This window comes from Maylandia zebra, linkage group LG10 (assembly GCF_041146795.1).
Source record: "Maylandia zebra isolate NMK-2024a linkage group LG10, Mzebra_GT3a, whole genome shotgun sequence".
Taxonomy (NCBI): Eukaryota; Metazoa; Chordata; class Actinopteri; order Cichliformes; family Cichlidae; genus Maylandia; species Maylandia zebra.
Genome location: NC_135176.1, coordinates 32,861,728 through 32,889,676, shown reverse-complemented (window position 1 = coordinate 32,889,676; position 27,949 = coordinate 32,861,728). Strand labels below are relative to the sequence as shown.

The following is a 27,949-nucleotide window of genomic DNA, read 5'->3' as shown; positions in this document are numbered from 1 at the left end:
TATTGTATATATTTGTTCTTTTATGCGACGCTGTTTGTTTTTCTTTTGCTTTCAAGCCGAACACGACTCCACTCTCTGATTGGCCGAGCGGCTTGTCAATCTTTGACGTAGCGGCCAATGGCAGGAGCCGACAGGCGATACAAACTAGCAGCCGCCATGTTGTGTCTCCGGGGGCCTCGAGGGACGTCCGGTAGTAAACAGTAGATGACGGTACCGCCTGTTCGGCAGCTCTCAGGAACGGGACCGCAGCTGGAAGCTATGAGTCGTCCATCTTCAGCCGGAGGTGGGGGACTCGGGGCCGGGAAAGCAGGCGGAGGGAAGCACGGGGGAGCGGCAGGCGCCTCTGTTGCCGCAGCGGCCGCCGGCGTGAGCTCCGTGGCCGGGTCGGGGTCTGCTCCCCCTTCCTCCACCGTGTCCATGCCGGCTACCGGCCTCGTCGGACAATCCTCGGAGCTCACGGCGCTATTCGAGTGCCCGGTATGCTTCGACTACGTCCTGCCGCCTATCCTGCAGTGCCAGGCGGGTCACCTGGTCTGTAACCAGTGTCGTCAGAAGCTGAGCTGCTGCCCGACCTGCCGAGGCCCGCTCACCCCGAGCATCCGGAACCTGGCCATGGAGAAGGTGGCCTCCACACTGCCGTTCCCCTGCAAGGTAGACCCACAGACACAAACCGGCCCAGCTGATACTCACACACTACATCACAACTCTCTTCACTTCAGTTTGTGCACAACTTCCTCCACACACACCTGTCACGTGACGTCATCAGAGCCAAACTAGAATTTCGATTGATTTTCCAGGAAAACGTCTGACACACAGTCAACGGAGTTAAAGGTCAAAGGTTACTCCAGAAAATTGGGATTTATTTATTTATTTTTCCCGTGCTGAGTTCACTGCCTGTAGTAATAATCGGACGTTGAAGCATCACTGCTTAGTTCACTGCGTGCAATCAGTGAAGGAAAGTCATGTCACAGAGTTCATTATGTAATATAGAAAGAGTATTAGGACGACATTAAGAAAAAATATGATTGATCAATTTGAGAATAAAACCAAAATCTCAAGAAAAAAGTCAAATTAGTTATTTTGTAGAGGATTTGTTTGCTTTGAAACATCTTCCTATCATATCTTGTGATAACGTCCATCCTCTTTGTTGCAGGTGTAATCATCGATATCCTGGCATTTGTTCATTGCCATTTCATTTTGTACAAATTTGGCCAACGCTTCCACGATTGTGTGTTTGTTCTTTTGTTTGATTGGTCTTTCCTTTCTTTTCAGTGTCCTTATGCCTCCCACTGCACTGTGTTCATGTCCTAAAGGAACTAAAACACATTTTAAAGTACACATTCGCAATATCATTTGGTTTTATTCTCAAAAATATCAATGATTTTTATTTTCTTTATGTGGCCCTAATACTCTGTCAGAGTAATACAACCAGGAAAGTCCAGAGTCTGTGTTTAGTTCAGTAACTGTAATAAACATAGTTCAGCCAGCAGTGATGAGTCCACTGATTAATCAGGACTCGTCACTCTGCTGATTGTTTCCTCTGTTTGTCTAAAACCTGCAGATAAAAATGGATGACTGGTGTTTTAATCTCCTGCATACCAAAGTGACTGTAGAGTGAGAATCATGACCAGGTTTTAAATAACATGTCCAACAAGTGTGCAGCTGTCCACATACCTTTGGCCTCGCAGCGTGTCGACTGATTGGAGCGGCGGCTCTGGTTCCATTACACGCACATTAAAGTTGAATTGTGTGTCGGCGGCTGAAAACTGAGTCCTGACTCTGACCCTGAGGAGGAAGAGGAGGTCTGATATGGACACAGTTTCCAACCTGCATAGTACAGAAAGACTTGATACAAACTGAAAGTAGATGTTTCACAGCTCGCTCAGCTCAGCAGGCTGGTTACAGGACAGACTGCCCTCTGGTGGTGTTTTCATGCAGTGCATGTGACCTCAACAGAATATGTCCCCAAGAGTTTAGGGGAGAAAACATTAAATTCAGCTTAATTTGAGTTCATTGAAGCTGTAAGTGAAGATCATGCATAAAATTTGGCTGGTCGACGAGCGTTTCGTCATCATTTAGATTTCAACCCACGAGAATCTCCTCACCACTCGTACACGTCCTGCTGCCCTGTAATCATGTTGTGTCGTTATACCTCCTGCAGACAGCAGGCTCATGCTCATTTGTTTCACTGTTGCTGTTAAAATATGTTTTTTGTTTCTGTTGTGATGATCTTCCTCGTCTAATGCTTCTTGGTAAGTGTCTGCAGGCTGGTGTAGATGTCAGCCATACAAATCATTTGGTCACAGATGTTTTGGGTTTTTTCAGGGGAGGTTTGTGTTTTGAAAAGCCCGAAAATTCTACGTAGGACCCAATATTTACTGAGCTGTTCTCTACAGTAGGAGGAAGAACTGCAGCCTTGATGAGGTAGAGAGGACATGAAACTCTACATATAATGGCTGATTTACACCACTAAGTCCTGCTCTCACACCTGACATATATTACACTGTCTGTGAAGCCGGATTTAAGAAATAAGTGCTTAAAGTTTTAAAAAGATGTTTGGTGCCATCTTCTGTCCGTACAGAATGTGACGTCATGTGGTTGGTTGGCTGGTTGTGGCTAACAGACTAACATTAATTTATGTTAGCTAAGTCGTGACAGTGATGCTATTGGCTTTCTGAATAGCAGCATGAGGTGTAAACATCCTGTAGTCTGGGTACAGAGCTGCCAATAATGTGCTCTGCAGTCAGACTGTGGCAGTTTCCATACCAGACTGTGATGCCGCTGGTTAGGATGCTCTCCATGGTGCCTCTGTGGAAGGTGTTAAGGATGGGTTTGGGGAGGCAAAACCTTCCTTAGTCGTCTCAGGAAGTGCAGTCGCTGCTGAGCTCTTTTTGTCACCGATTTGGTGTTGCTGGTCCTCTGTGATGCAAACACTGAAGAATCTGGTGCTCTTCACTCTCTACTGCGACACCAGCAATGCTGAGCTGGAGATGGACAGCCTTGGTCTTCCTAAAGTCAACATTGAGACATAGATTATTGTCCTTGCACCAAAGTGCCGTTGCACATCCTCTCTGTATGCAGCATCATCATCGTCCCTGATGAGTCCCACCACTGGGGTGTCATCTGGAGACTTGATCATTTGGATTGTGTTGGAGCTGGAGGTGCAGTCGTGGGTCAGCAGCGTGATTAGTGGGCTCAGCACACATCCCTGGGGGGGTGGAGGGCGTCTATGCTCAGTGTGATGGTGTTGGATCTTATATTTCCAACCTGTACTGTCTATCAGTGAGAATGTCCAGGATCCAGTTGCAGGTGTTGGGTCCGAGCAGGTCCAGCTTGCTGATCAGCTGTTGGGGGATGATGGTGTTGAATGCTGAGCTGAAATCAGTGAACAGCATTCTTATGTGGGCGTTGCGTTGATCCAGGTGTGATAGAGCTAGGCAGAGTGCCAATGAGATCGCATCACCCATTGATCGTGATATGCAAACTGTAGTGGGTCCAGTTTGGGGGGGAGCTGCTTCTTGATGTAACTCAGGACTAGTTGCTCGAAGCACTTTGTGATGATTGGAGTAAGTGCTTCTGGGCAGTAGTATTTGAGCTCCGAGGCTGTAGCTGTCTTTGGCACAGGTCTGATTGGGGGGGGTTAAAGCACTGTGGCACAACAGCTTGGCTCAGGGACATGTTGATGACGTCTGCTAGGACAGCGGTCCCCAACCCCCGGGCCTTCGACCGGTACCGGTCCGTGGGTCGTTTGGTACCGGGCCACGAGAGTTGAGGCTCAGGTGTGAAATGTCTGGTTTTCAGGGTTTTTATCGGTTTCAGTGTTATTTTGTTATCGTTTTTATCGTTTACTCGGTTTTTCTGGGTCTTTTCACGTGTGTTATGAATAAATCTTCTTTTTTTCAGTACCGGTACTAGTTTCATTTTGTTGTATTTATCCGCAACACCTTAAAGGCCGGTCCGTGAAAATAATGTCGGGCATAAACCGGTCCGTGGTGCAAAAAAGGTTGGAGACCGCTGTCCTAGGACATCGGTCAGCTGGTCAGCACAGGCTCTGAGCACACGTTCGGGTATATTATCTGGTCCAGCAGCTTTGTGTGGGTTGACTTTAGCGAGAGTCCTTTCACTCGGGCCGTGGACAGGGACAGCACTTGGTTGTCTGGCGAGGGGCTGGTTTTCCATGCTGGCTCATTGTTTTGAGTCCCAAACCTGGCATCGAATGTGTTAACTGCGTCTGGTTGAGAGGTGTTTGGATGTCCCGCCACATTCGCTGAGAATCTCCTGACCAGGCAAAGAGATCACTGACTTTCTTTGAGCTTGATGTCCTTGGTTTGCTTGGTTGAAGTCCCCAGCGATAATGAAAAAGCCCTCGGGGTGGAGAGATTGCAGGTCCCTGACGGCCTCGTACAGCTCCCATAGCGCCTCCTTAGCATTAGCGTCAGGAGGAATGTACACTGCCACAATAACGATGATTCTGAACTCCTGCAGCAAATGATAAGGCCTGCACCTCACTGCCATAAATTCAACACACGAGCAGCCCCGCATGCTTTTTCAGATGTGGGATCACTTTAGTGCTGCAGCAACGAGTTAATGTTAAACTGAGGATGTACTGCCCACTTTGCCGTCTGTCTCTCTTTAGCAGTAAGTTGTCTTTACAAATCGGATGTGGCATGCGCTGCGTCAACGCTAACTAGAGCGAAGAACCCAAAATTTGCGCCGCGCTTGTGAGTACACAAGCAGATCAATCAGTCCCAGTATTAACACTGTACACTAACACAGTAGCTTTATTACAAAATACTAAAACACTGGTTTGATGAGTAGGAACTTTATTGTATTTAAGCAACTGCAGAGAGCAGCAAGGATCAACTGTCAAGCTAGTCATGCACATTTCTGCTGATATACTGTGTGCCATGGTTTTCAAATAGGGCTGCCACGATTACGTCGACTATCAAAATCGTCGACGACTGGTTTAATAGTCGACGCGTCGTTTGAAGCTTTGTAAGATCACAAAAGACGCAGGAATAAGTAGCAGGATTTAAGAGTGTAATAACGGACTGTGACAGAAGATGGCAGCACTGCGTGTACAAGGATGCCAGCTGCCATTAAATATATATTTCCCTCATTTTTACTGGTGACTGGTAGGAGGTAAGCTGCTGATTTCTCCAGGAGGTGGTTGTGTGTGAAGAACGTATTTGGCAACATTCAGTCGTTGGACAAACAGGAGGAAGTTCTGTGTAACTCCTTGAAATACAACAAGATAAATACACAATCTAAACTGAGGCATAAACATCAATCTTTACTGTGTGTCTTTGAGGCTTTACGTTTAGTGTGAGCCAGTATATCAGCACTCTGACGTTTGCTCTGCGCTTTGATGCAGAGCTTTTGTGCTGCTGAAAACAAGATGGTGTGATGATGTAGACGTTATTTAATCTTGGCAATAATTTTACCGTCCTACCTGAAACCTGTCAGGTCAGTTTTACTGGCACATGGACATTTTTATAGACTTTTGGAAAAAAGCTTTAATTTTCATGTTTTTAAAGCTTCTACAGTTGATCTGACAGTGGTGCAAGATGAACAAATCTGAGAAGGCTTTGTTTTTTTTTTTTTTTTTTTTTTTTTTTTTCTAAATGACATCAGAAACAGCAGTATGCGACATTACGTGATGGCAGAGCTTCAGTTCATCCTTTGTCTTTTTTTTTTTTTTTTTTTTTTTTTTTTTTAATAAATAGGACAGGGGGAATGAATGAGAGAGAGAGGGGGAGAGAAAGAAAGAAAACCAAAGGGGAGAAGAGACGGTGAGAAGGGGGGGGAAGAGAGACAAAAAAAAAAAAAAAAAAAACTCCTGGGTCACCTGTATGGAGAAAAAAAACAAACAAACAAACAAACAAAAACAAACAGAGGAGACAGCAAACAACAAAGAGCAACATAATAATAGAGAAAACAAAGCACCATACCATCACAATAAACTAGCTAGTCATAGATATCAGTATTTACTAAGTAATAAACGATATTGTGCAGCACGCAAGATAGACAGCGCACAGTGTGCTTTGAGGCAGCAGCCAAGAAAGCTTTAGTCCGCGTCTGTGAATACCCATGTGTGCATACCTGTGTGGATCAGCATGCTTGCATTCCAAAGGTTTCTCCATGTAATGATCTGCTAGGGAGTGTGGGGGGGCCACAGCCCCGTCCTCCAGGGTGTGAAGCGGGTATGGAGGAGATCAAAACTCCAGACATCCAGAGGCCCCCAGAACACAAGAGACCATGGAAGACCAACAGAGGGGCAGCCGCGCCACTGTCCCAGTAAGAGCTGAGGAGAGTCCCAGATGAGGGCTCGCCCAGCAGCCGCGGAGCAGAAGTCAGGGGGAGTTGCAGTGACGCGCCCGTGAGCTCCGCCGGCCCCCAGCTGCGCCTGAGTGACCGAGCCCTAGGCCGAGAGGCCGGGGGCACCCCACCTCCAAAGGGGCCCGAGCGAGCCCCAGGCCCCAGGCCCCGACAAGCGGCCGCCAAGGAGTGAGCCGGTGTGTACCCGGACGCCCACCCCCAGACACAAAGAACCACCAACACACCGACACCTGAGGGAGTCCGCCACCGGCAGGGGAAGTGGTGGTGGGTGGAGATAGGCCTCCAAACCTTGGAGGGCCTGAGGTGTCCCCAGAGAGGTGGCGTCTGATACCCAACCTGACATATAGACACAGACATACAGGCACACACAGACACAAACATCCATTCCCACCCTCATGCTCTCATATGCACTCACTCCACACTCAACCAACGTGGAGACAGACATAAAGAGACGCTGTACACACAATCACACTCCCCAAGCGTACTCTACAAACCGGGTCTAGGTACCCTTGCCCCTGGAGGGGGGAATTGCACCCAGACCCAGGTGGTGTTACCCTTTTCCCTGCGGTGGGGAGAGGCAGACCACCCCGACTCCGCAGCAGCAGGGAGGCCCCACACCCCAGACCGCAGTCGGACGGCCAACTCCTCCTACTAGCCCTCCCGCTCCAGCAGGCCGCAGAGAATGGGGGTGGGAGAAGACTCCAAACCTCCCTCCACCCGCTCATTGTAGTGTTGATGCATATGTGTTCTAAGGTGCAATTAAAACCCAGGAGGGCATGGAGCTACCTGCCAAGGAGCAGCAGGTAAGCGCATAGTCCCTCCTGCTAACCCTCAATGTCTAAGTGTATTTAAAATTGAGAGGTGGGCAACGACGTCAGGGGTGAGGTATACACCCTGATGGTGATTTGGACTCCGTGATTGTGCCCACCCCCAAGATCCTATATGTATGTGTAATGAGAGTGTGAATAATGTGAATGTCTAAGTTGTGGGATAAAATTGAGGCAGAGGCAGCCAGAAGGGGACGGGGGGGGGGGTAGCCTCCTCTGCACCCTGGTGACATACCCCCACTCCAAGGCCCTGCATGTGTGGGTGGTTGTGGAGGAGCGGGAAGAGGGAGGCAGCTGGAGATGGGGAGGGAAAGAAGGCTTTGTATTCAGAATGATTACAGATGTCAGGAGTGAATCAGCGCTTTGTAGTGGTTTTCTTTGTGGATGTGAATCCAGCAAACAGCATTTTGCATTGAATTTGTTTTAAAGAGCTGTCAGTGAGGAGGCAGACACCAGGAACAGACTTCAGGCACATCAAATAATAAAATCAGTCAGGTTTTGCCTGAAGTGTCGTGGATTTTTGCTAGGACCAAGTCTGTTTACATTATACATGCTTCCCTTAGGCAGCATCATTAGAAGACATAGCATACATTTACACTGCTATGCAGATGACACCCAGCTCTATCTGTCCATGAAGCCAGATAACACACACCAATGAGTTAAACTGCAGGAATGTCTTAAAGACATAAAGACCTGGATGGCCGCTAACTTTCTGCTTCTTAATTCAGATCAAACTGAGGTTATTGTACTCGGCCCTGAAAAGCTTAGAAATATGGTATCTAAGCAGATTCTTACTCTGGATGGCATTACCTTGGCCTCCAGTAACACTGTGAGGAACCTTGGAGTCATTTTTGACCAGGACATGTCCTTCAACGCACATATTAAACAAATATGTAAGACTGCTTTCTTCCATTTGTGCAACATCTCTAAAATTAGAAATATCCTGTCTCAGAGTGACGCTGAAAAACTAGTTCATGCATTTATTACTTCCAGGCTGGACGACTGTAATTCATGGGGATTCAGTTTTCAGGCCCCTCTTCTGTGGAACCAGCTTCCAGTTTGGATTCAGGAGACAGACACTATCTCTACTTTCTTTGTATTACTGTAAGGTCTTTACCTCACAGTATAAAGCACCTTGAGGAAATTGTTGTTGTATTGGTCACACACTGTGTCACCAGTGTGTGAATGGGTGGATGACTGCATGTGTAAAGCGCTATACAAATACAGGCCATTTACCCTTTTTACCAATATGTTGCAAAAGAAATAAAATTGAATAGAAATTATTTTATTTCTATATTCACAACAAAACAAAAGAGTGAAGACAGAGGTCCTGTGTTTGGTCTCACACACACACACACACACACACACACACACACACACACACACACACACACACACACACACACACACACACACACACACACAGAGCAGTGCTGACAGATGCTTGGAGGAGGAGGATGGCACTCGGTTAAGCGATACTCCCCTTTTATTCTCTCTCTCTCATGTTTCCCCGCCCCCACTGTGTGTGTGTGCGTGTGTTGTGTGCGCGCACACGCTGCAGTGTCTCAGTGTCGGTTGGAGGACGCACGTTTTTCTGCTGCTCAGACAGTGAGAGGGAGAGCTCCGAGAGACATTCACTAAAAACCAGAAACAGTGATCGAGTGTGTGTCGGTGTTATTCACCGCCGGTCAGTCAGACGGACGCCACACAGCTCACTCAGTGTGTGCGTGTGTGTGTGCGTGTGTTTAGGCCCTGCGTGTTTTGTTTTTTCGTCACCACAGAAGAAGAAAACAGCTGCCCGTGTTTTCTTTTCTGCTGCTGCAGCAGGAGAGAGAGAGCGGGCGAGCGAGGTTCAGCTGCATTACGGCTGCGTCTGTTTGATCCGACAGGTTCTGGTACGTTTACCGATCGATTATCGATTGATTTGAGTCATCAGGTTGGTTTGAACCGATGTTGATGTTTTACCGTCTGAACTGGAGACGAATGCTGTTGATCAGAACAACGTATGAAAATGTTTTTGTTTGTCAAAGTAATCGATTACCTGATTCATGTTGGTGGTGCAGCTGTGGGTCTGATTGATTAATCTGCCAGTTAATTTCCTCATTAATTAAAATGATAATAAATGTGTACAGTGAAGCAGCAACAATGAGTATTTGATTGTCGATTGTGTTACTGCTTGTTGCTCTTCAAGCCAAAAAAAGCCAATGAAAAATATTTCTATTTCTACTTCCTCCCATGTTAGAGACGTTTCACTGTTTTATGTTGTTTGTACAGCATTTGTGGTTTGACTCGGAGGCTCGGTGTTTCCACGGATTTAAAAAAACAAATTTACAGCAAAAACAGTTGAATTAAGCGTTACACTGAGGTGGCTGTTAGTGTGAATCGGCATATAATAATAAATAAAACATAAATAAAACTAAACTGAATCAATTTCATCTACATTAGATGGAAAACAGCGAGCACGTAAGTCTCTTTTGGCTGCTCCGGTGTTTCTTAAATGGCCCCCACATGTTTTGGTTTGGATCTTCCTCCACTTGATCCGGACTTGGGACCAGCACTCGGAGTACTCTCGTGACCCGGATCTTGTATTTGTGTCCGGGTCTCAAACTGGCGTGCACAGTGAATGTGTTAATCACTGCAGCAAAGAAAACGCTTCATTCAAAAATGCTGTAAAATCACTGAGTGTCTTTGGGCAGTTTAAACCCAGACGATGAAACGTGAAAATAATTGGCAGATTAATTAACAATTAGAATAAACATTCACACTGAACCACAGGGTGGCGCTGCTTAAACAAATTGGGGGGTAGCTGACGTGTGACGTTGGACAGCAAACATTTTTATTTTAAAATATTTACAAGTTCTTTTATTTAATAATTAAAAATAATATAAAACATTTTATTCTTTCTGCCAACAAAGCTCATGTTCATACCCTCTCAAACTAAACACTAAACCTGTGTTTTGAGTCACAGTGTGCTACGATTTCACCACAAAAACATTAAAAAAGTTATACATTTAAAAGTGTATGAAGAGTTTTCAGTAAATGAAAACGGTGCCTAACTGACTCTAATATAAAAAGAAAGAGTGTTGGTTTGTTGGTCTCGGTGTTGGTGTTTTGGTTGCTGCCATGTTGGACTGTATTTGGACAACAGGGTGTTACGTTAGCAACTAACGTTAGCTAGCCTGGCTGTAATGGTGCCTCACAGACACAGGATACCTGCTAATTAATGCTCAGATACTGTAGAATTTAAGATAAGAAGAACTTTATTTATCCCGAGGGAAATTCTTTTGTCTTACACATGCTCAATGCAGCAGAGGAATAAGATATACAATATGTACAATAGAATACAAGTATACAGTAGGATAGTGCAAAATATAATATCAAATAACTGTAGCAAGTAACAATATAACTATTGTTACTTGCTACCATATCTAGTAGAATTAGCCTCACACGGGCCTGTTATTGGATCATTGTATTAAAAATGCTCAAATAGACTCACACAGCACAGAGATCCAGTCCAAGGATTCTGCAGTTAGCTGAGGTGAAGCCTAGCAGCAGCTAGCACCTGTCTCATCGTCCACCTGTCAGGAAACTTAATGCAGTTAGCAATAAAGACCTAAAGTGTTTCTGCAGCAGGCTCTTTGTATGTGTTTATTTCTATAGTCTATCGAGATCAGCAGCATCGCTATAGCCGGCCTGTCGCTGTGATTTTTGCTAATTTACTGCTGGCAGTGGCTGATGTGTATCTGGCCTTATATTCACAGACCATGTCATTTCTTTTTGTTCTTTGATAAATCACAACAAAAACAGCCATCATCACTGAAAATCACTCAGATTTTTATTTTAAATAGCAATATGGCTCTATAAACTCACATGGTGCGTGCGGTGAAGGCTAACGCTGCTCAGGCGCCGGTTTCCACACAGATTCCTCACAGTGAGAACAAAACCATGGAAGCAGCCTCCCAAACCAAAGGATGCTTAAGCACACTTTACAGTCACAGGTGAGGGTTTGAGTCTGAACATGAGATTTGTGGACAATTAGAAAAATATTTGTATTAAAAAAAATGTCCCCATTATTTAATCCAACTAACATGAGGTTGTTTCATTTATCAACGTTGTTGATAATTAATGTGTGTTCTTTGTTTCATACTTTGAAATCTTTTACTGAGAAGAATAAGCAAGATGTTTGAACCCATCAGCTTGGTTTTATTTCATGGTCCTTTGAAGTTGATCATGAAATAGAAGAGGTCTTTTTTTTTTTTTTTTCTAAACGCACCATTCTGTTAGAAAATGTACTGATTAATAGCTTTACTATGGTTTTGGATACTTGGTGTGACTATAAAGGTGCTCCTGTACTGTAAGCATGTATTCAAACCAAACTCATTGTGTTTGTTTTCAAGACTCTTGCAGTAAATCTGAGAGCTCACACTAAAGCAGACTGAGGCCAATCGTCTGACTTGGTGAGTTAAACAGAAACCAAACATGGTCAGACGCTCGTCCGGTCTCTGTCCTCCTGTGAACTTCTGATCACTCTGCTATATGATCTCCACGTGGCTCTGCAGTCTGTCTGAACAGCTGCTGCTTGTTTTGTCTGGTTCAGTATGGTGAGCCCAAAGGGACAAAAGACTTGAGAAATCAAAGTTAAATTTAGAGTTGGAGCCTCTGAGTTTCCAGGACAAATTTCAAAGAAAGGAATTGCACACATGGAGCATGTGCAGAAAAACTTTAACTAAAGTTTTGATTCTGACTTGTAGTGTTTAAAAGAGTGAGAGACTTTTATGCTGGTGAGCTGTCGGCTTCAGCAGGAGTCAGCTTTCGTCATTGTCCATAGTGATGAGTTCAAATGTCTTGTTTTGTCCACCCAACAGAACCAGAAAATACTCACTTGTCTTTCACAGAAGACCAAAGAAACCTGGAAATATGAGCTGAAAAGATCAAAAACAGTTACTAGAGTCGACTAATCAGTAAAATTGTTGCAGCTCTAGCCTGTGCCGATGCTGTGCCCAGCCTCCTGCCTACCTCTGCTCAGAGAGTTGGCTCACTGGCGCTGCCTTCTGGGCTGGCATCACCGCCATGGGGTTGGTTCAGCTAGTGCTGCAGGGCTGACCGCTAACACCGTACAGCAGCAGCAGCATGGGTCAGAGGTCAGGGACAGAGCCCGTCGACCTGTCGGACGCACCAAACCCCTGCCGGGCAGTCAGGTGAGTCCTGAATGATGCTGGCGAGCTTTAACGTACGGCTGCGTCAAGACAGATTTTCAGTTTATTTTAATTTTAAAACACATCATCACATTTTGTTTATGGATGCCCAGACATAATTCAATTCAATTTTATTTATACAGCGCCAAATCACAACAGCGGTCGCCTCAAGGCGCTTCATATCGTACAGTAGATCGCACAATAATAGATACAGAGAAAAACTCAACAATCATATGACCCCCTATGAGCAGCACTTTGGCGACAGTGGGAAGGAAAAACTCCCTTTAAACAGGAAGAAACCTCCGACATAACCAGGCTCAGGGAGGGGCGGGGCCATCTGCTGTGATTGGTTGGGGTGAGAGAAGGAAGACAGGATAAAGACATGCTGTGGAAGAGAGACAGAGGTTAATAACAGATATGATTCAATGCAGAGAGGTCTGTTAACACATAGCGAGTGAGAAAGGTGACTGGAAAAGAAAAACTCAATGCATCATGGGAATCCCCGGCAGCCTACATCTATTGCAGCATAACTAAGGGAGGATTCAGGGTCACCTGGTCCAGCCCTAACTATATGCTTTAGCAAAAAGGAAAGTTTGAAGCCTAATCTTGAAAGTAGAGATAGTGTCTGTCTCCTGAATCCAAACTGGAAGCTGGTTCCACAGAAGAGGGGCCTGAAAACTGAAGGCTCTGCCTCCCATTCTACTTTTAAATACTCTAGGAACAACAAGTAGGCCTGCAGTGTGAGAGCGAAGTGCTCTAATAGGGTGATATGGTACTACAAGGTCATTAAGATAAGATGGGGCCTGATTATTTAAGACCTTGTATGTGAGGAGCAGGATTTTGAATTCTGGATTTAACAGGAAGCCAAAACAGGAGAAATCTGCTCTCTCTTTCTAGTCCCTGTCAGGACTCTTGCTGCAGCATTTTGGATCAGCTGAAGGCTTTTCAGGGAGTTTTTAGGACTTCCTGATAATAATGAATTACAGTCGTCCAGCCTGGAAGTAATAAATACATGAACTAGTTTTTCAGCGTCACTCTGAGACAGGATATTTCTAATTTTAGAGATGTTGCACAAATGGAAGAAAGCAGTCTTACATATTTGTTTAATATGTGCGTTGAAGGACATGTCCTGGTCAAAAATGACTCCAAGGTTCCTCACAGTGTTACTGGAGGCCAAGGTAATGCCATCCAGAGTACGAATCTGGTTAGATACCATATTTCTAAGCTTTTCAGGGCCGAGTACAATAACCTCAGTTTTATCTGAATTAAGAAGCAGAAAGTTAGCGGCCATCCAGGTCTTTATGTCTTTAAGACATTCCTGCAGTTTAACTCATTGGTGTGTGTTATCTGGCTTCATGGACAGATAGAGCTGGGTGTCATCTGCATAGCAGTGTAAATGTATGCTATGTCTTCTAATGATACTGCCTAAGGGAAGCATGTATAATGTAAACAGAATTGGTCCTAGCACTGAACCCTGTGGAACTCCATAACATAATGTAACATGTGTCATGTTTTAAAGAGCACAAAAACTTTACACTTCCTTGAAACGTTTGTTGAGTCTTGTTATGAATCAAATGCACCTCACGTAGTTCAGTTTGAGGCAAGATGGCTGAAAGAGAAGCTCGATCTACAAGTTGCAGTGATGCGTGTCCATGTGTCTTTCACGTCGTAAACATCTGACTATACTAGAGACAAAATCTGAACAATGTCCTCTGAGCGAGCATTTGTTACACTAAACAAAGTAGGGAATGAACCAACACTGAGCTTATGGACTGTCGTGTACACCAGAGCTTTTTAAAAGCTTACTGTAAAGTTGTGCTGCACGTGAAGCCGGATTGCAACAGTTCTCGCCGGTATCGCTGAGCTGCGTCTGCACGAATTTCCTCGCTCGGTGGTTGGATCCTGTAGCGTTGGTCGTCCTTTTTGTTGCAGTCTTGCGTCTTTCCGCCTTGAACTGTGAGGTCCAGTTCATGTGTTGCTTCACTGATCATGGTCGCAGAGTATAAGCGGGAAATACCAGCTGCAATGCAAAGGGTGAAGCTGGTGTTCATCCAAAGGACTGGGGCCTCGCTGCAACATCAGTTGAATATGTCTTTGGCAATTAACGCATCTGCAGAGGTGCACCTTTTCATGTCAGAGCTAATACCATACCAGTCGCATCGTTTTTTCCTCACAAGGTCTTGAAAAGACCACGAGCATCATCTGATTCTGCAGCGTACTGGCGGTTACATCGGCCTACAGACCAACTGCTTCATTCGACTAAATCTAAACTGCAAGTGAACTAAAGAAACACTTCTTTCAACCAGAGGCAGGAAGACTGTCTGAAAGTATCTGATAAGGCAATGGAGGTTAGTTGATGTGCTTTAGCTTACTGCAAAGTTGCGGCTGTGAGAAGTGTCGGTAGAGCAAAGGTGCTATGGCGTATGTCTTAGTCTAATAATAAGGTGAAAGGGTCTCTTCTTGACTGCAGGTGTGCTGTGGGTTTACAATGTTTGAGCATGACTGCTTTAGGAGGCTTTATCAATGTCTTAGGATGTGGCTGCATCTCTCATAGAGATAATCACTGAGGTATACACATTTTCATAACTTCTAAGATATGTGCAGAGTTTGATAAGCTTGTCAGGCTCCTTGAAGAGATGACTAAAAATAAAAAAGAATAAAGGGGTCTAAAAATAGGCTTTGTTGAAATGGAGAGACAAAAGCCACCTTTGTGAGGCGAATGACAAATCCAGAGTTGGTTAAGCGAACCAGAGTCCCAGCTCGTATTCAGATGCCGTTCACTGTGCACATATGTGTCTGTAATCACAAGCAGCATCCTCAGGCAGGTGGTGAACAGCCGGCAGGAATACCAAAACCATTATCCTGAACCACAGCGCCCTTCATCGTCTCACCAATCCCAACAGAACAGATTCATCAGATCTGCGCCGGCTGAAGCAGCAGCACGGCCAGGAAAGCACTCAGCTGAGCCCAGCACGATCAATACCAATCAGGCTGAAAGGATCAGAGAGGCTGAGCGAGACGTGCTGCTAAACGAGTTGGGGGTAAAGAAGCCTCCCTCCTCTGCAGTCGGGTTTTTATTAGGAACAAATGGGTCCAGTAAGTTTGACTGAGATCGATGATGAAATGAGGTTAATGGATGTGAAGATTTAGCTACCCTAAAAACCAGCCTTGATGGTCGAGGGTGGAGTTTGATACCTCGGCTGCACAGAGCTGGTTTTCTCTTTTATGGCTGACTCATAATCAAAACATGACTCAGCAAATAAAAAAAAAAATACTTTAAGACCTCAAAGATGAAATTCATCGAACATAATGAGACACTTATATTTACAGTGCAGCTTTTCACTGCAGCTACCTGAGCACATGTTGGCTTTAAAGGAAATGTGCTGGTTTGAATCACATCTATTTATCTGCTTCACACACAAGTTGTCCGTGGTGTTCCACGGGGTTTGTGCTTCGACCAACAGGTTTTTCATCATCCATGCTTCCTCTGTGAGAAAACCCTGCATACGTTTGGTTTGCCCGTAACTCTCAGTACTGTCATGCTTTTAAATTCAACAGTTTACTCTACAGTTTTGGTTTTCCTGTACATGACAGATGTTGATTCATCAGATGCACAGCAGACTAATGCAGAGATGTTCAGCCTGTGTTGGTCAGGACTGCGAGGTGTTTCCTGACAGCAGGTTGTGCCGTCGGAGTCCTGATGAGACGCTGCACAGGTTTTGTTCTAAATCCTCTGCTAAAACAATCTGGATAAGAGGATTCCTGCCTGCTGTGTGTTTGGCACAAAGTGACAAAATGTTCTGACCTGTTCTAAATCGAGTCCTGAAAATTGATCATGGAAATCAGGTCGTTCTTTTTAGTTCTGCTTAGGGCTGCTCAATTAATCGAATTTTAATCACGATTACGATCTGGGCTTTCAACGATCATTAAAAATGACTGAGCCGATTATTAGCCCCTCCCTCGTGGTTTACTCTCGCGCTGCTCCGTGTGGCAAATCGAGCGCACCTCTCTGCATTTCGAACACGTGTCACAACAATTAAGAGCAGCGGTCTCCAACCTTTTTTGCGCCACGGGCCGGTTTATGCCCAGCAATATTTTCACAGACCGGCCTTTAAGGTGTCGCGGATAAATACAACAAAATAAAACTAGTACCGGTACCAAAAAAAAAGAAGATTTATTCATAACACACGTGAAAAGACCCAGGAAAACCGAGTAAATGATAAAAACGATAACAAAATAACACTGAAAACCGATAAAAACCCTGAAAACTATACATTTCACACTTGAGCCTCAACTCTCTCATACCAAACGACTCTTGGACCGGTACCGGTCCGAGGCCCGGGGGTTGGGGACCGCTGATTAAGAGGACCCGAGGGAGTTCGGAAAGCTAAGCAGAAGTTATTTGGAGAGGAGAGTGACTGCTGTTGGTTGAAAAGAGAGGTAAAAAAAACTTCAGTGGTGTGGAAACATTATGGGCTCGCACAGTCAGAACTCATTTTTCATTTATTTTTTATATTGCAAACATTTGCACTGTTATCAGTATTTGCACACTATTTTATATTATTTTTTGACAATCTTTAAAGTCATTATCCAACACATTGTTATTGTTAAATAAATATCGTCAAATAATCGAGATTATCATTTTTGCCATATTCGAGCAGCCCTAGTTCTGCTGATATCTGCGTTTTGGCTTCAGAAGGTGGTGGACATGTTTTCTGGGTTTTGGACAACAGATGAATATTCATATTACAATTTTTATTTTATTTTTTATAGGTTGTAGTTAATAAATCACAATTTCAACTAAGTAATCATTCCAAATAAATAATCTAAACCCAGGACAAATGAAGAACAACTCATGTAAGTTTATAAATTAGCTTACAAGTTAATAATTCAGAGAGCTGCGCTTGTTACATCTGAACCAGCAGTTTGCTTTAATGAATAGAAGTCGGTTAATGTGGCCTTTGTGTCTGCTGCCCTTTCCAGGAAGCCGCTGCTGTGTTTTGACCCGCAGATCGTAAATATTTAATCACTGAGTAAAGCTCCTGCTGAGCAGCGATCGAGGACTTCGCCTGCAGTGGCTTCATGCCTGCTACATTATTCTGATCATTAATGCTGTCGAGGCTATTTTGTGTCCCTTGGTTATCGATTGTCTCTAGAGTTGAACTGTCTCTTTGGTGGGGTTGCATTGAGATGACATCCATACACCCAAACTCTCAAGTTACTAAAAGCTCTATGAACAAATGGGATGCTGTAATAGTGTTACCCACAGGAAGTGGCTAGTCGGCATATTCTTCGCCAACTGGTCAACCCATCATAGCATATTTAAGTTTATCACTGGTTAATTTATCATCTGCTCTCAGTTTAGATCCAGGTAACCTGGATACCCCAGAAACATCCATAGGAGGCTTCAGTATAACCTTCAGTTGGGGGGGAAAATTCAAACTACGTTACGCAGATTGTCTCTCAGAAATGGGAGTCTGAAGGAAGCTAACGAGCCAGATCTGGTTGAATTTGTCTGAAAAGTCTCATTTCATTGAGAGCTTTTGTTTAAAGCCTGGACTTAGTTGAGAAACTGAGTGAAACTGTCAGTTTGCTGGTTAGTCATCGGTTACTGGAAAGAGGAGCTCTAGTCCTCACAGGCTTGAACTGGACTCCTGGTCATGAGTCTGATGCTGTCTCCTGACCTCGCAGCAGGTTGTGCTGCCTGTTGTAGTAGACAAGTGTTTCACCAGATCTGTGTTAACACAAACAGGAAGTGGTTCGTGTTATACATTAGTGAATAAATGGATGATCATCCTGTTTTCTCCTCCTGCAGATGTGTAGGTGTGCTCCTTATCCATCCTGACAGCCAGACCCTCTCCAGCAGTCGCCTTCCAGACGTTAATCTACTTATCGTGCTGCCGACTGAGATAACGCTCAGTCTTTGACAGCAGTTCTTCAGGCTTAGCCAAAACCGGTTATATCCTATTTTATTAACAGAGCGTGTTTGAGGTTTGTTTATTGTGTTTAGGCAGCAGAGTGATGCTTTACAGCTTAAATGATTACTACACTGGCCAGAATGCCTCAATAATGAGCTTCAACAAAGGCAGATCTGCTGTCAGACATTTTATCCTCACTGTATTATAAGCACACATTAGCAGAAATCACAGCGTCTTGTTTGGCGTGAGAATGTTTCGTTGGGTGGAGACTGTAGCGGCTGAAGCTCAGGAGGCTAAATATGTTCCACTTTATCACCAAAGAGTTCTCTGAGCGTCCTGAGGGTAACGACCTGCTCCCCATCCTTCAAGAACAGCAAAGCTTCAGAAGCTTTTTTTCTTTTGCATTTACACCAGTTGCATTGAATCAGTGGGAATGCTGGTGTTTGGCGTGTCACTGACACTGAGGACAACATGATCAGAGCTGTGAGTTTGGTCCGTTTCATTTTCTCAGCTCTCTCAGCCACAGCAGACCTGCTCCACTCGAGGACCAGAGATCCAAAACAAGCTTGAAACTCCCCACGCCAAACTCAACCCACCTCATTCCCAATGTAGCAAAGCGTGAACGTGAAGCTGTTAATTCACCGGTTGCTCTGCATTCCTCCTTGACCTCCAGCTCTGAGCTGTGCGTGACTCATAACTTAACAAGAGTTTTAACGACTGTTAGAAAAATTAGCTAATTTCTAAATCGACTGTCAGGCAGAGCCAGGACTCGCTGGAGGAGGCTTCCCTGCTTGGACCGCTGCCCCGGTGACCTGGCCCCAGATAAGCGGGAAAAAAAGGATGGATGGAACTCCAACACTAAATATCAGTTACTCCTAAACTTGAATTGTACTTCTGCGTCGGGTTTATGGCTTACACCATAACCAGAACCCCAGTTTAACCCTAACCTAAAACCTTTTACATAACCTGATGTGCATCTGACTACACATTAGGCCGACACATACCACGGCAACTTGGATGGCGTGAAACGTTGCTGTGTGGGAGTTAAAAGGGTTTTGTGGTTAATGCGTGAGTTGGATTTAGATTTGCTGCAGGAGTCTAAATGAAGTCTAGAGACTGAGGAAGGAACTAAAAACTAGAGATGGCACGATACCACTTTTTTATGTCCGATACGATATCATAAATTTGGATATCTGCCGATACCGATATGAATCCGATATAGTGTTTTTTAATCAACAAAACAGTTTTTTAAAATATCTTGCTGCAATTTGCAAGTCTGCAAGTTCATACTCAAGTTTAAAACAACAACTACACTAAAGCTATTCTGTTATACCTGTATGCAAAAAAAATATTTCATAGTTCAGCAATACTGATCAATCTAATAAACTTAAGCCTACACCATCCTCCCTATTCTGGTATTTTAAAGAGTACTTAGCGTAAATATTAAGCAACCTAACTAATAGGGTTCCAACTCCCAGCAACAACAAAAATAAATAAATAAAAAATAGGGAACCACCCCTCATGCTCCACCTCATGATGCTTAATCGACGTAATCAACCTTAATTTGATGCAGTGTGAAAAAAAATGCACAGAAATCAATTATTTTTCAAGAAATATTAAATAGATTCAACATCTTTCTTCAACAAAATTGCAGACTGCACAGATGGTACCTTCCCAAAGGAAAAAGTGCTATAGCTTACTAGGGTATATATATTAGACTTAATAGTCACTATATACAGTAATTGACTTCTATTCATTTTACATCAAATTAAAACTTTGGGTGTCAGATAATTATTTATTAAAAGCTAGACATTTTAAATGAGAATAAGAAAGAAAAGTATGTCTTTGTGCCCCCTTTTCCCTGTTAATGCCCTATCGGCCCCCCTGGCTAAACTTTGCTAGATCCGCCCCTGCACAGTTACCAGCGTCAGCTACGTAGAAAAAGATCCTCGAGTAGAAAGTAATATTAAATAAATTCTAACAACAGCTGATCAAGCTTAAACGTGCTGCTGTTGTTTAGCCGCTGGTTTCCTCTTTCTGTTGCAAAGTGGGCCAAAAACAAACCAGAGACACGGACTCACGATTGAAGTAGCAGCAAGAAGAGGCAGTCGCTCCATATATCGTTTGTTAAGCTTAACGCGGGAATGCTTTACAAACATTCAGAGATGGACTTACACACTTGCTTTACTTCTCTCGGGGATAACTTTGTCGGAGATGAAATGCCGGGTTGCTAGCGAAGCTCCACATGCTATCCAGACCACCGACAGGTCCTGCATGCCACAGCCGCTCTATCACGTGATGCATACTGCTCCGAGTGCTAACGTTCTGAGGCGAGTTACGGCGCGTTGCAAGTTTTGTGAGGTGCTTTGATGATATTTAATGGATCGGATTACATTTTTTATTTCTCTCCGATATCGATCCAGTAATTTAGGTGAGTATCGGACCGATACCGATACGTAATATCGGATCGGTCCATCTCTACTAAAAACTAGAGACGGACCGATCCGATATCACGTATCGGTCCGATACTGACCTAAATTACTGGATCGATATCGGAGAGAAATAAAAAATGTAATCCGATCCATTAAATATCATCAAAGCACCTCACAAAACTTGTGACATGGCGTAACTCGGCTCATAACCGTAGCACGTCGGAGCAGTGTGGTCACGTGATAGAGCGGCTGTGGCGTGCGAGACCTGGTTGAGCATTCGGAGTGTCGCTACCAAACCAGCATTTCATCTCCGAGGAAGTGATCCCAGAGAAGTAAAGCAAGTGTGTAAGTTCATCTCTGAGTGTTTGTAAAGCATTCCTGCGTTAAGCTTAACAAGCGATATATGGAGCGACTGCCTCTCTCTCTGCTGCTGCTACTTCAATCATGAAACTGCTTAACGATCAGCTGATCGGCTTTTCTGTCGCGAGTCCATCTCTCTGGTTTGCTTTTGGCCCACTTTGCACCAGAAAGAGGAAACCAGCGGCTGAACAACAGCTGCACGTTTAAGCTTGATCAGCTGTTGTTAGAATTTATTTATTATTACTTTCTACTCGAGGATCTTTTTCTACGTAGCTGACGCTGGTAACTGTGCAGGGGCGGATCTAGCAAAGTTTAGCCAGGGGGGCTGATAGGGCATTAACAGGGAAAGGGGGGCACAAAGACATACTTTTCTTTCTTATTCTGTCATGTCGAGCTTTTAATAAATAATTATCTGAATCTTACACCCAAAGTTTTTTTTTTTTTTACATACAGGTATAACAGAATAGCTTTAATGTTTTGTTTTTTAAAACTTGAGTATGAACTTATACAAAATGCAGCAAGATATTAAAAACACACTATATCAGATTCATATCGGTATCGGACATGAAAAAGTGGTATCGTGCCATCTCTGCTAAAAACCAAAGTCCCTGAAAAACAGACCAGTTCTTGCTTGTGTGAACATATTCATTCATGATGGACACAGAAAAATTGCCCAGCTGATGGGAAGAGGAGGAGCAGAACATAAAGTTCAAGAAAAACTTTGTGTTTGGTGTGAACGTACTGATGGTTCTTAAGTCCTAGAGAAACACTCAGTCATACTTTACTTTGTACTTTTGTGTTGAGTCTACGGAGTATCCTGGTGGCGATCGTGGCTCAAGAGTTGGGAGTTCGCCTTGTAATCGGAAGGTTGCCGGTTCGAGCCCCGGCTTGGACAGTCTCGGTCGTTGTGTCCTTGGGCAAGACACTTCACCCGTTGCATACTGGTGGTGGTCAGAGGGCCCGGTGGCGCCAGTGTCCGGCAGCCTCGCCTCTGTCAGTGCGCCCCAGGGTGGCTGTGGCTACAATGTAGCTGCCATCACCAGTGTGTGACTGTGTGTGTGAATGGGTGGATGACTGGATGTGTAAAGCGCTATATAAATACAGGCCATTTACCATATCCTGAAACCCTTACGCAGAGCTTACTCCATAACCTGACTTGCACTCTCAGTACAGCTAATGTCATGTTGGCACAGCCCACAATTACTGTGATTATTTCCTCACATTTCCAGCTGCTTCTGTCACCATTTTTCACCTTGATCGGCAGAATGGATCAGTTTGAACTGACTAATGTATAGTATGAATGTAATGTAAGTGCTACAGTTGAACCTTGTGTAGGCTACACCGATGTAGAAGTTGAGCTTAAGAAGAGTGGACTATCTCCAAGACTTTGAGACCTTTTTCCATAGTTCCTCTAAGTTTGAAGAATCTTAAAATGAGATCATGCTTTAGCTGAACAAAGTGGCCAATGAGACCTGAGAGGTGCTTCCTGAAGTTTAAAAATCTTCGGGGCACATGTCTGCCCCATTCCAGCACTGCGTTAGTAAGACTGGGAAAGATATGACATTGAACATCAGAGACATGGCACAGATGTCCGTTCTGCATCTGGGATCCTGTTTTCTGTTCAAAGCTACTCTCCTGCATATATTTGATGTATAAATAATGGATCCATATCTCGATGATGTGCTGTGACAGCTGGGTGCAGAGCGTGTACTGTGTGGTGTTCCGGTGTCAAACCACCCAATCAGCAGTCATCTTCTGAACACGCCGTTCTTGTCTGGATGTGTCTCCCCTCATGTTTATGGATGCTCTCCCAGCACGCCGAAACCAGGGGGCGATGTTCAAACGGCATCGCTAACGACATCGTCCGCTTCCCCCGAGAGCCTTCCCGTCTCCCTGAGCTCCTCACCGCCTCGCTGTTTTCATACCTCATTTACTGCCTTCCTCATCACTCCCCCCCCTTCATGCCCCGCTATAAGCTCCGTCTGTCTGTAGTCAGTCTGTTGTTGGAGATGAAACGGGATGAGGGAGGGAGAGTCTCACCGCTGTGACCTTCAGCGTTTCAGAAAATGAAGGAGACTGCTGCAGCCATTACAGTAACGCACTCCTGTCTGCATAAAGGCAGCAGCCATCGGCTGTCTTTATATCCCAGCTTCTTAATTCATCCAGAAAATTTAAATTACTCCTCATTTAATGTCCTCTGAGCCGAGGCAACAGTTCAGACATTTATCAGGAGGGAAAATGTGGAAATGGCAAAACATCAGTACAGAAGCATCAATGAACCGTTGAAATGAAAAGTGGTTTGTGTTGGACCTGGACTAACATAACAATGTTTCAGTTTAGTTTTTAAAACGAACCAAACTAACAATGACTAAAAATATTACAACTTTTCTGTGTTTATTCTGTTTTAAGCACACAGCGTAGTTTTAACTGTAGAAAGTATAAATGTTGTTACTTCCTTAAGATGAGTGTTTACGCTGAACCTGGATGGCGAGGGCCGGATCTCAACAAGAAACCGTACGATGGCAGAAAAACTGTACGTTAGCCAGTGAGCATAACCAGTCTTTGACTCTTAATGGACTTTTATTAAGTATGATCTGAGTGAGTCCATGAACTCATCAAAGCGGTAACAGAGGTCATGGCCAAGGGTCATTTTCCCCGTCATGTTACAACATTGAAAAGAATGCAAGTTTAAGGCACTTCCACATTAGTTCAAGTAGATTGTCGGTGAGAGAAAAGGGTCAATTTCCTTGATGTAATATTCATGTGAGATGCGACTTTCCTTCAGCAGCTGATGTTTCAGGTCGAGCGTGCCTCTAACTGTGTTGTGTGTCCTCCCTGCAGTATTCGTCAGCCGGCTGCCCGCTGTCTCTTCACCACAGCGAGAAGCCCGATCACGAGGAGGTGTGCGAGTTCAGGCCGTACACCTGCCCGTGCCCAGGAGCCACCTGCAAGTGGCATGGCTCACTGGAGGCCGTCATGCCTCACCTCATGCACGCTCACAAGTCCATCACCACGCTGCAGGTCAAGATCCAAACTTTGATTCTACAGACACACAGTATGGGGTAGAAACACGGGCAAAGTGGGAACCATCTTTGTTTGCAGCCTGTCCTTCTGACTGTTTCTGCACTTTGGGGCTTTAACACAATGCATCCACAATGAATGTCGAGCTGTCATGTCAGCGTTCCAACCGTTAACCAGTGTAAGGCCCTGCATTCAGTATCAGTGGAACCTCTGAATCAAACAAAAGCGCAGTTTGAAGTAACCAGCAGATTTAACTACTCACCAACTGAACATGCAGGATGTAGTTGGAACGCAGCTAGGAGAGATTTCAGGACATCCTACACATCAGGTCTACAAGCTGCTGAGACAAACAATGTAAATTATTAAGGAATCCTCAGCAGCGAAACAGAGAAACACGGCACTGTGTAGAAACGGGATCACAAGTGTTCTTAACTGTGTGACGTTCGTGTAAGTGAACGTTTCACCTTTTCTGCTCACGTCTCTGACACCACAGCACTTCTTGGTTCTTCAGCTTGTTTTCCTCATGATTGCAGGTGTGAAGTGTGAAAACGTTGAGTTCTTCCTAATCGGTACTTGTTTCCGTGCTGCAGGGGGAGGACATCGTTTTCCTGGCGACGGACATCAATCTGCCGGGCGCCGTCGACTGGGTGATGATGCAGTCATGTTTCAGCCACCACTTCATGCTGGTGCTGGAGAAGCAGGAGAAGTATGAAGGTCACCAGCAGTTCTTTGCTGTCGTGCTGCTCATCGGCACCCGTAAGCAGGCCGAAAACTTCGCTTATCGCCTGGAGCTAAACGGCAACCGGCGCCGGCTCACCTGGGAGGCCACGCCGCGCTCCATCCACGATGGCGTGGCCGCCGCCATCATGAACAGTGACTGCCTGGTCTTCGACACCTCCATCGCCCATCTGTTCGCTGACAATGGTAACCTGGGGATCAACGTCACCATCTCCATGTGCTGACGGAGCCGAGGGGAGCCTCCTGCCGAGGGAGGAGTTAAGGAGGTGCAGAGTGCACCTGCTGACAGCCTCAGTTGGAGTCGTTCGAGGAGTCGGCTCAAACAGTCAGCAGCAGCCCTTTGACCTCTGTGGTCAGCTAACGATGGACGTGGGGCAGAATGTCCTTTGGTTACCTGTCTGGAAACGAGGGCGTCACCTCGAGCCTCCAACACTCTCCTCGATGGAGGAACGGTCGGATCTGCTGGTTCGACCGCAGCCAGGACGTCTGGCCTGGTTAGAGATTAAACTCCCGAGGACTCGGTCCTCATTGGTGGAAACAAACACTTCTCTCTGCCGAAGCGGCTCCCTCTTCCTGCGTCGGGTTAATCGGCTTCCTGTCAGGCCGGCGTGTTCACAATATTCTGCTCTGCAGTTCTGGTGCTATCAGACTGAGTTTACGTTCTTCACCAGCAGAGGCCAAATACACCACGACTGTTACGACATTCACAGTTAATGGTTCAGGAAACGCTCTGATAACGTTCACGTCTGATTAGTTGTTTACAGAGAGATTCTGAACATGCAGAGTTCAGCCGTGGCTTCTTTATTGGTTAATGTGCAGATTATTTATTGTTTTGGCTTTTTTGTTGAAAGGAAGTGGAGAATGTAAAGATATTTGCTTTAGTATCACATATAACAAAGAAATCATCCAGTGATTATAGGACAGAGCGGAAAATGAGTCTAACCTTGTTGCCAACAGACCAAAAATATTCAGGAAATATTATTCAAGGTGAATTTGACTTATTTCAATAATCTCTGTGCACTGAAGGAGTTGGTGAAAACTATCTACATGTCCATAGAGGTGAGGCATGTGAACATGTTTATTTCTGCTGTAACGTTTTAGTATGAAAGAGGATAAATGTCATTTTAAGACTGGAATTTAAAGCAAAATGAGGAATTAGACACTTTTAATCCGAGGAAAATGTTTGTCTGAGTCGTTAGTTTTCTTTGTCACGTGTCAGTAAATTAAAAACTGTCATTCTCATTGGCTGTTTCCTCACACTTTTTTAAACCTTTTTGATAAACTCAGTAAAGAAAGGGCCGTGGGTCGGGCTGTCAGCTGTGTTTTTAATATGCACGTATAGAAAATGATCTGCAGGTTAATCCGTCTGTGTTCATAAAAAACAAATACTGTGAAAAAGCTCCACAGACCTGGAGTCAGCTGGTGGAAGAAGGCTGCCAGCAGTTCAGGTAAAGCAGAGTAATGTGAACACCAACATTCTGACTGAGAGGTTGCCGGTTCAGATCCCTGCAGCTGCAGATGGTGACTGATGGCGGGTCTCTGACTGGAGGTCGGCCTTTGACCTGAGCTGTGCTCAGTTAATCCTCAGACTTTCTTTAATCTCTGATAAAAGCAGTAAAATGGAGGAATAATCCTCCCGTCCCTCCTCCTGCAGTCCGTTTAGCCGCCAGCGCCTTACTTTTCTACCGCTAACCACCTCCTCCCATTCACCCGCTTTCTAAAGGGGCCTTGGTGCTGATGTGCTGCTTCTGGGAAACAGAAAAACGCAACGATGTGTTCAGAAGAACGGAGAGCTGCTCGTCTGCTCAACGCCACAGAGACACGACCGACACAAACTCGTGTATTTATGTGGAAATGTGGGTTTTAAAAACTAAATTCCTTCTCGTGAAACCGTCATAGCAACTGACCAGAAAGATACCTCTGACCACAGACATGTCTGTAACTGAACCGCAAAGCCCTCCGAGCTCAGCGGCGTTTCCTCTGTGTTCATGAAGATGAAGAAAAGTCCAAAATAAGCCGATTTCTTCCCATCATTCATCCAAGTGTCTCATCCAGCTCTGGATTTTCTTTAGAGGGTAGCTTTGTATGATTCAGAGTTACGTCTTATTCTGATTGGCTGACTTCTGCTTTTAAGCTGTAGTCATTAGATTTCTGTGCTTGTAGAAAAACACACCCGGCTCCTTCGTACCTGCTCGATGATTATCGTGTTTCTGTGGTGTGTTATGCTTGACTGGTGGGTCGTGAACAGAAAACTGCAAATTTGAGCTTATTTGTCATAAAACTTGTCACATCCCACATTTCCAGAGTGGGCAGGAAAAAGGCTTATTCTAATATGACTGCTGTATGTGCACACAGTAGAAACACAGAGCAAACACTGCTGTCTCTTTGTCTCCAGGTGTGGTTACCTCGACACGAGTGTCCCGGTTTCAGGGTCCCGTTTTTCCGTTTGCGGATCATTTTGTGATTTTTCAAAGTTCAAAGTTCAAAGTGCTCGCTGCAGTTTGATGTGAATCTTTGATCACAAACAATGAGAGCAGGAAACATTCTCCCAGTGTTGGAGTGACGAAGAAACCTTTTTACTCTTCGGATGAAAGCACGTTTACTTCCACATAGCAAAGAAGTTTTATGGCACCATAAGAAAAATGCTGACACACACACACACACACACACACACACAGTGCAAAAGTCTTGAGCCTCCATCATGTGTTCATATTTGAATGAGGGTTTTCCAGCCTCTGAATGCCAACAAAGAATCAGACTCAGTTTTAACAGCCTTGGAAATGAAGCATGAGGACGCACAGGGAGGTCCACAACCCGGGACGCTCGTGTCCACAGACACACTCAACAATAATCACTTTCACGCCGACTTTCCATGAAATATTTTGAGATATTGTAAATGAAGCTAAAGGGACAGTCTATTTTCTAAAGATTTATTCCTCCCACTCTTTGTTTTCACACGTATTTGTGCTGCTGTTTGAGATTTCCAGAGTACGTTTTCTACGCTCACGGTGATGTTTCTGTTGTAAAGCTCAGTTTGTGATGTTTCTGTAATAAACAGGTTTGTTTACGCTGACCTTCATGTTGCTATTCCTCCTTCCATTAATAAACTGAACTTCTCC

The 27,949-nt window shown here is 44.7% G+C and overlaps 1 protein-coding gene across 2 annotated transcripts; it reads left to right on the top strand.

Moving 5' to 3' along the window:
• The first annotated feature begins 66 nt into the window (after positions 1-66).
• siah2l (seven in absentia homolog 2 (Drosophila)-like) lies at positions 67-27,903 on the top strand. 2 transcript variants are annotated; one of them, XM_004556871.5, is made up of 3 exons: positions 67-651; positions 23,913-24,092; positions 24,683-27,903. In XM_004556871.5, exons 1-3 carry the CDS (start codon positions 205-207, stop codon positions 25,052-25,054), a joined length of 999 nt encoding a protein of 332 aa, XP_004556928.1. In that variant the 5' UTR covers positions 67-204; the 3' UTR covers positions 25,055-27,903. The 2 variants fall into 2 exon arrangements, with proteins under 2 accessions (XP_004556928.1, XP_076745578.1); XM_076889463.1 differs by lacking the exon at positions 67-651 and adding an exon at positions 8,627-9,061.
• Positions 27,904-27,949: the final 46 nt, after the last annotated feature.

What these genes read in the sequence shown, in the direction of transcription:
- siah2l (XM_004556871.5), top strand. Translation starts at nt 205, where the DNA reads ATGACGGTACCGCCTGTTCGGCAGCTCTCAGGAACGGGACCGCAGCTG. An exon ending in CACTGCCGTTCCCCTGCAAG is followed by an intron (nt 652 to 23,912) that starts GTAGACCCACAG and finishes TCCTCCCTGCAG; the next exon opens with TATTCGTCAGCCGGCTGCCC. An exon ending in AGTCCATCACCACGCTGCAG is followed by an intron (nt 24,093 to 24,682) that starts GTCAAGATCCAA and finishes TCCGTGCTGCAG; the next exon opens with GGGGAGGACATCGTTTTCCT.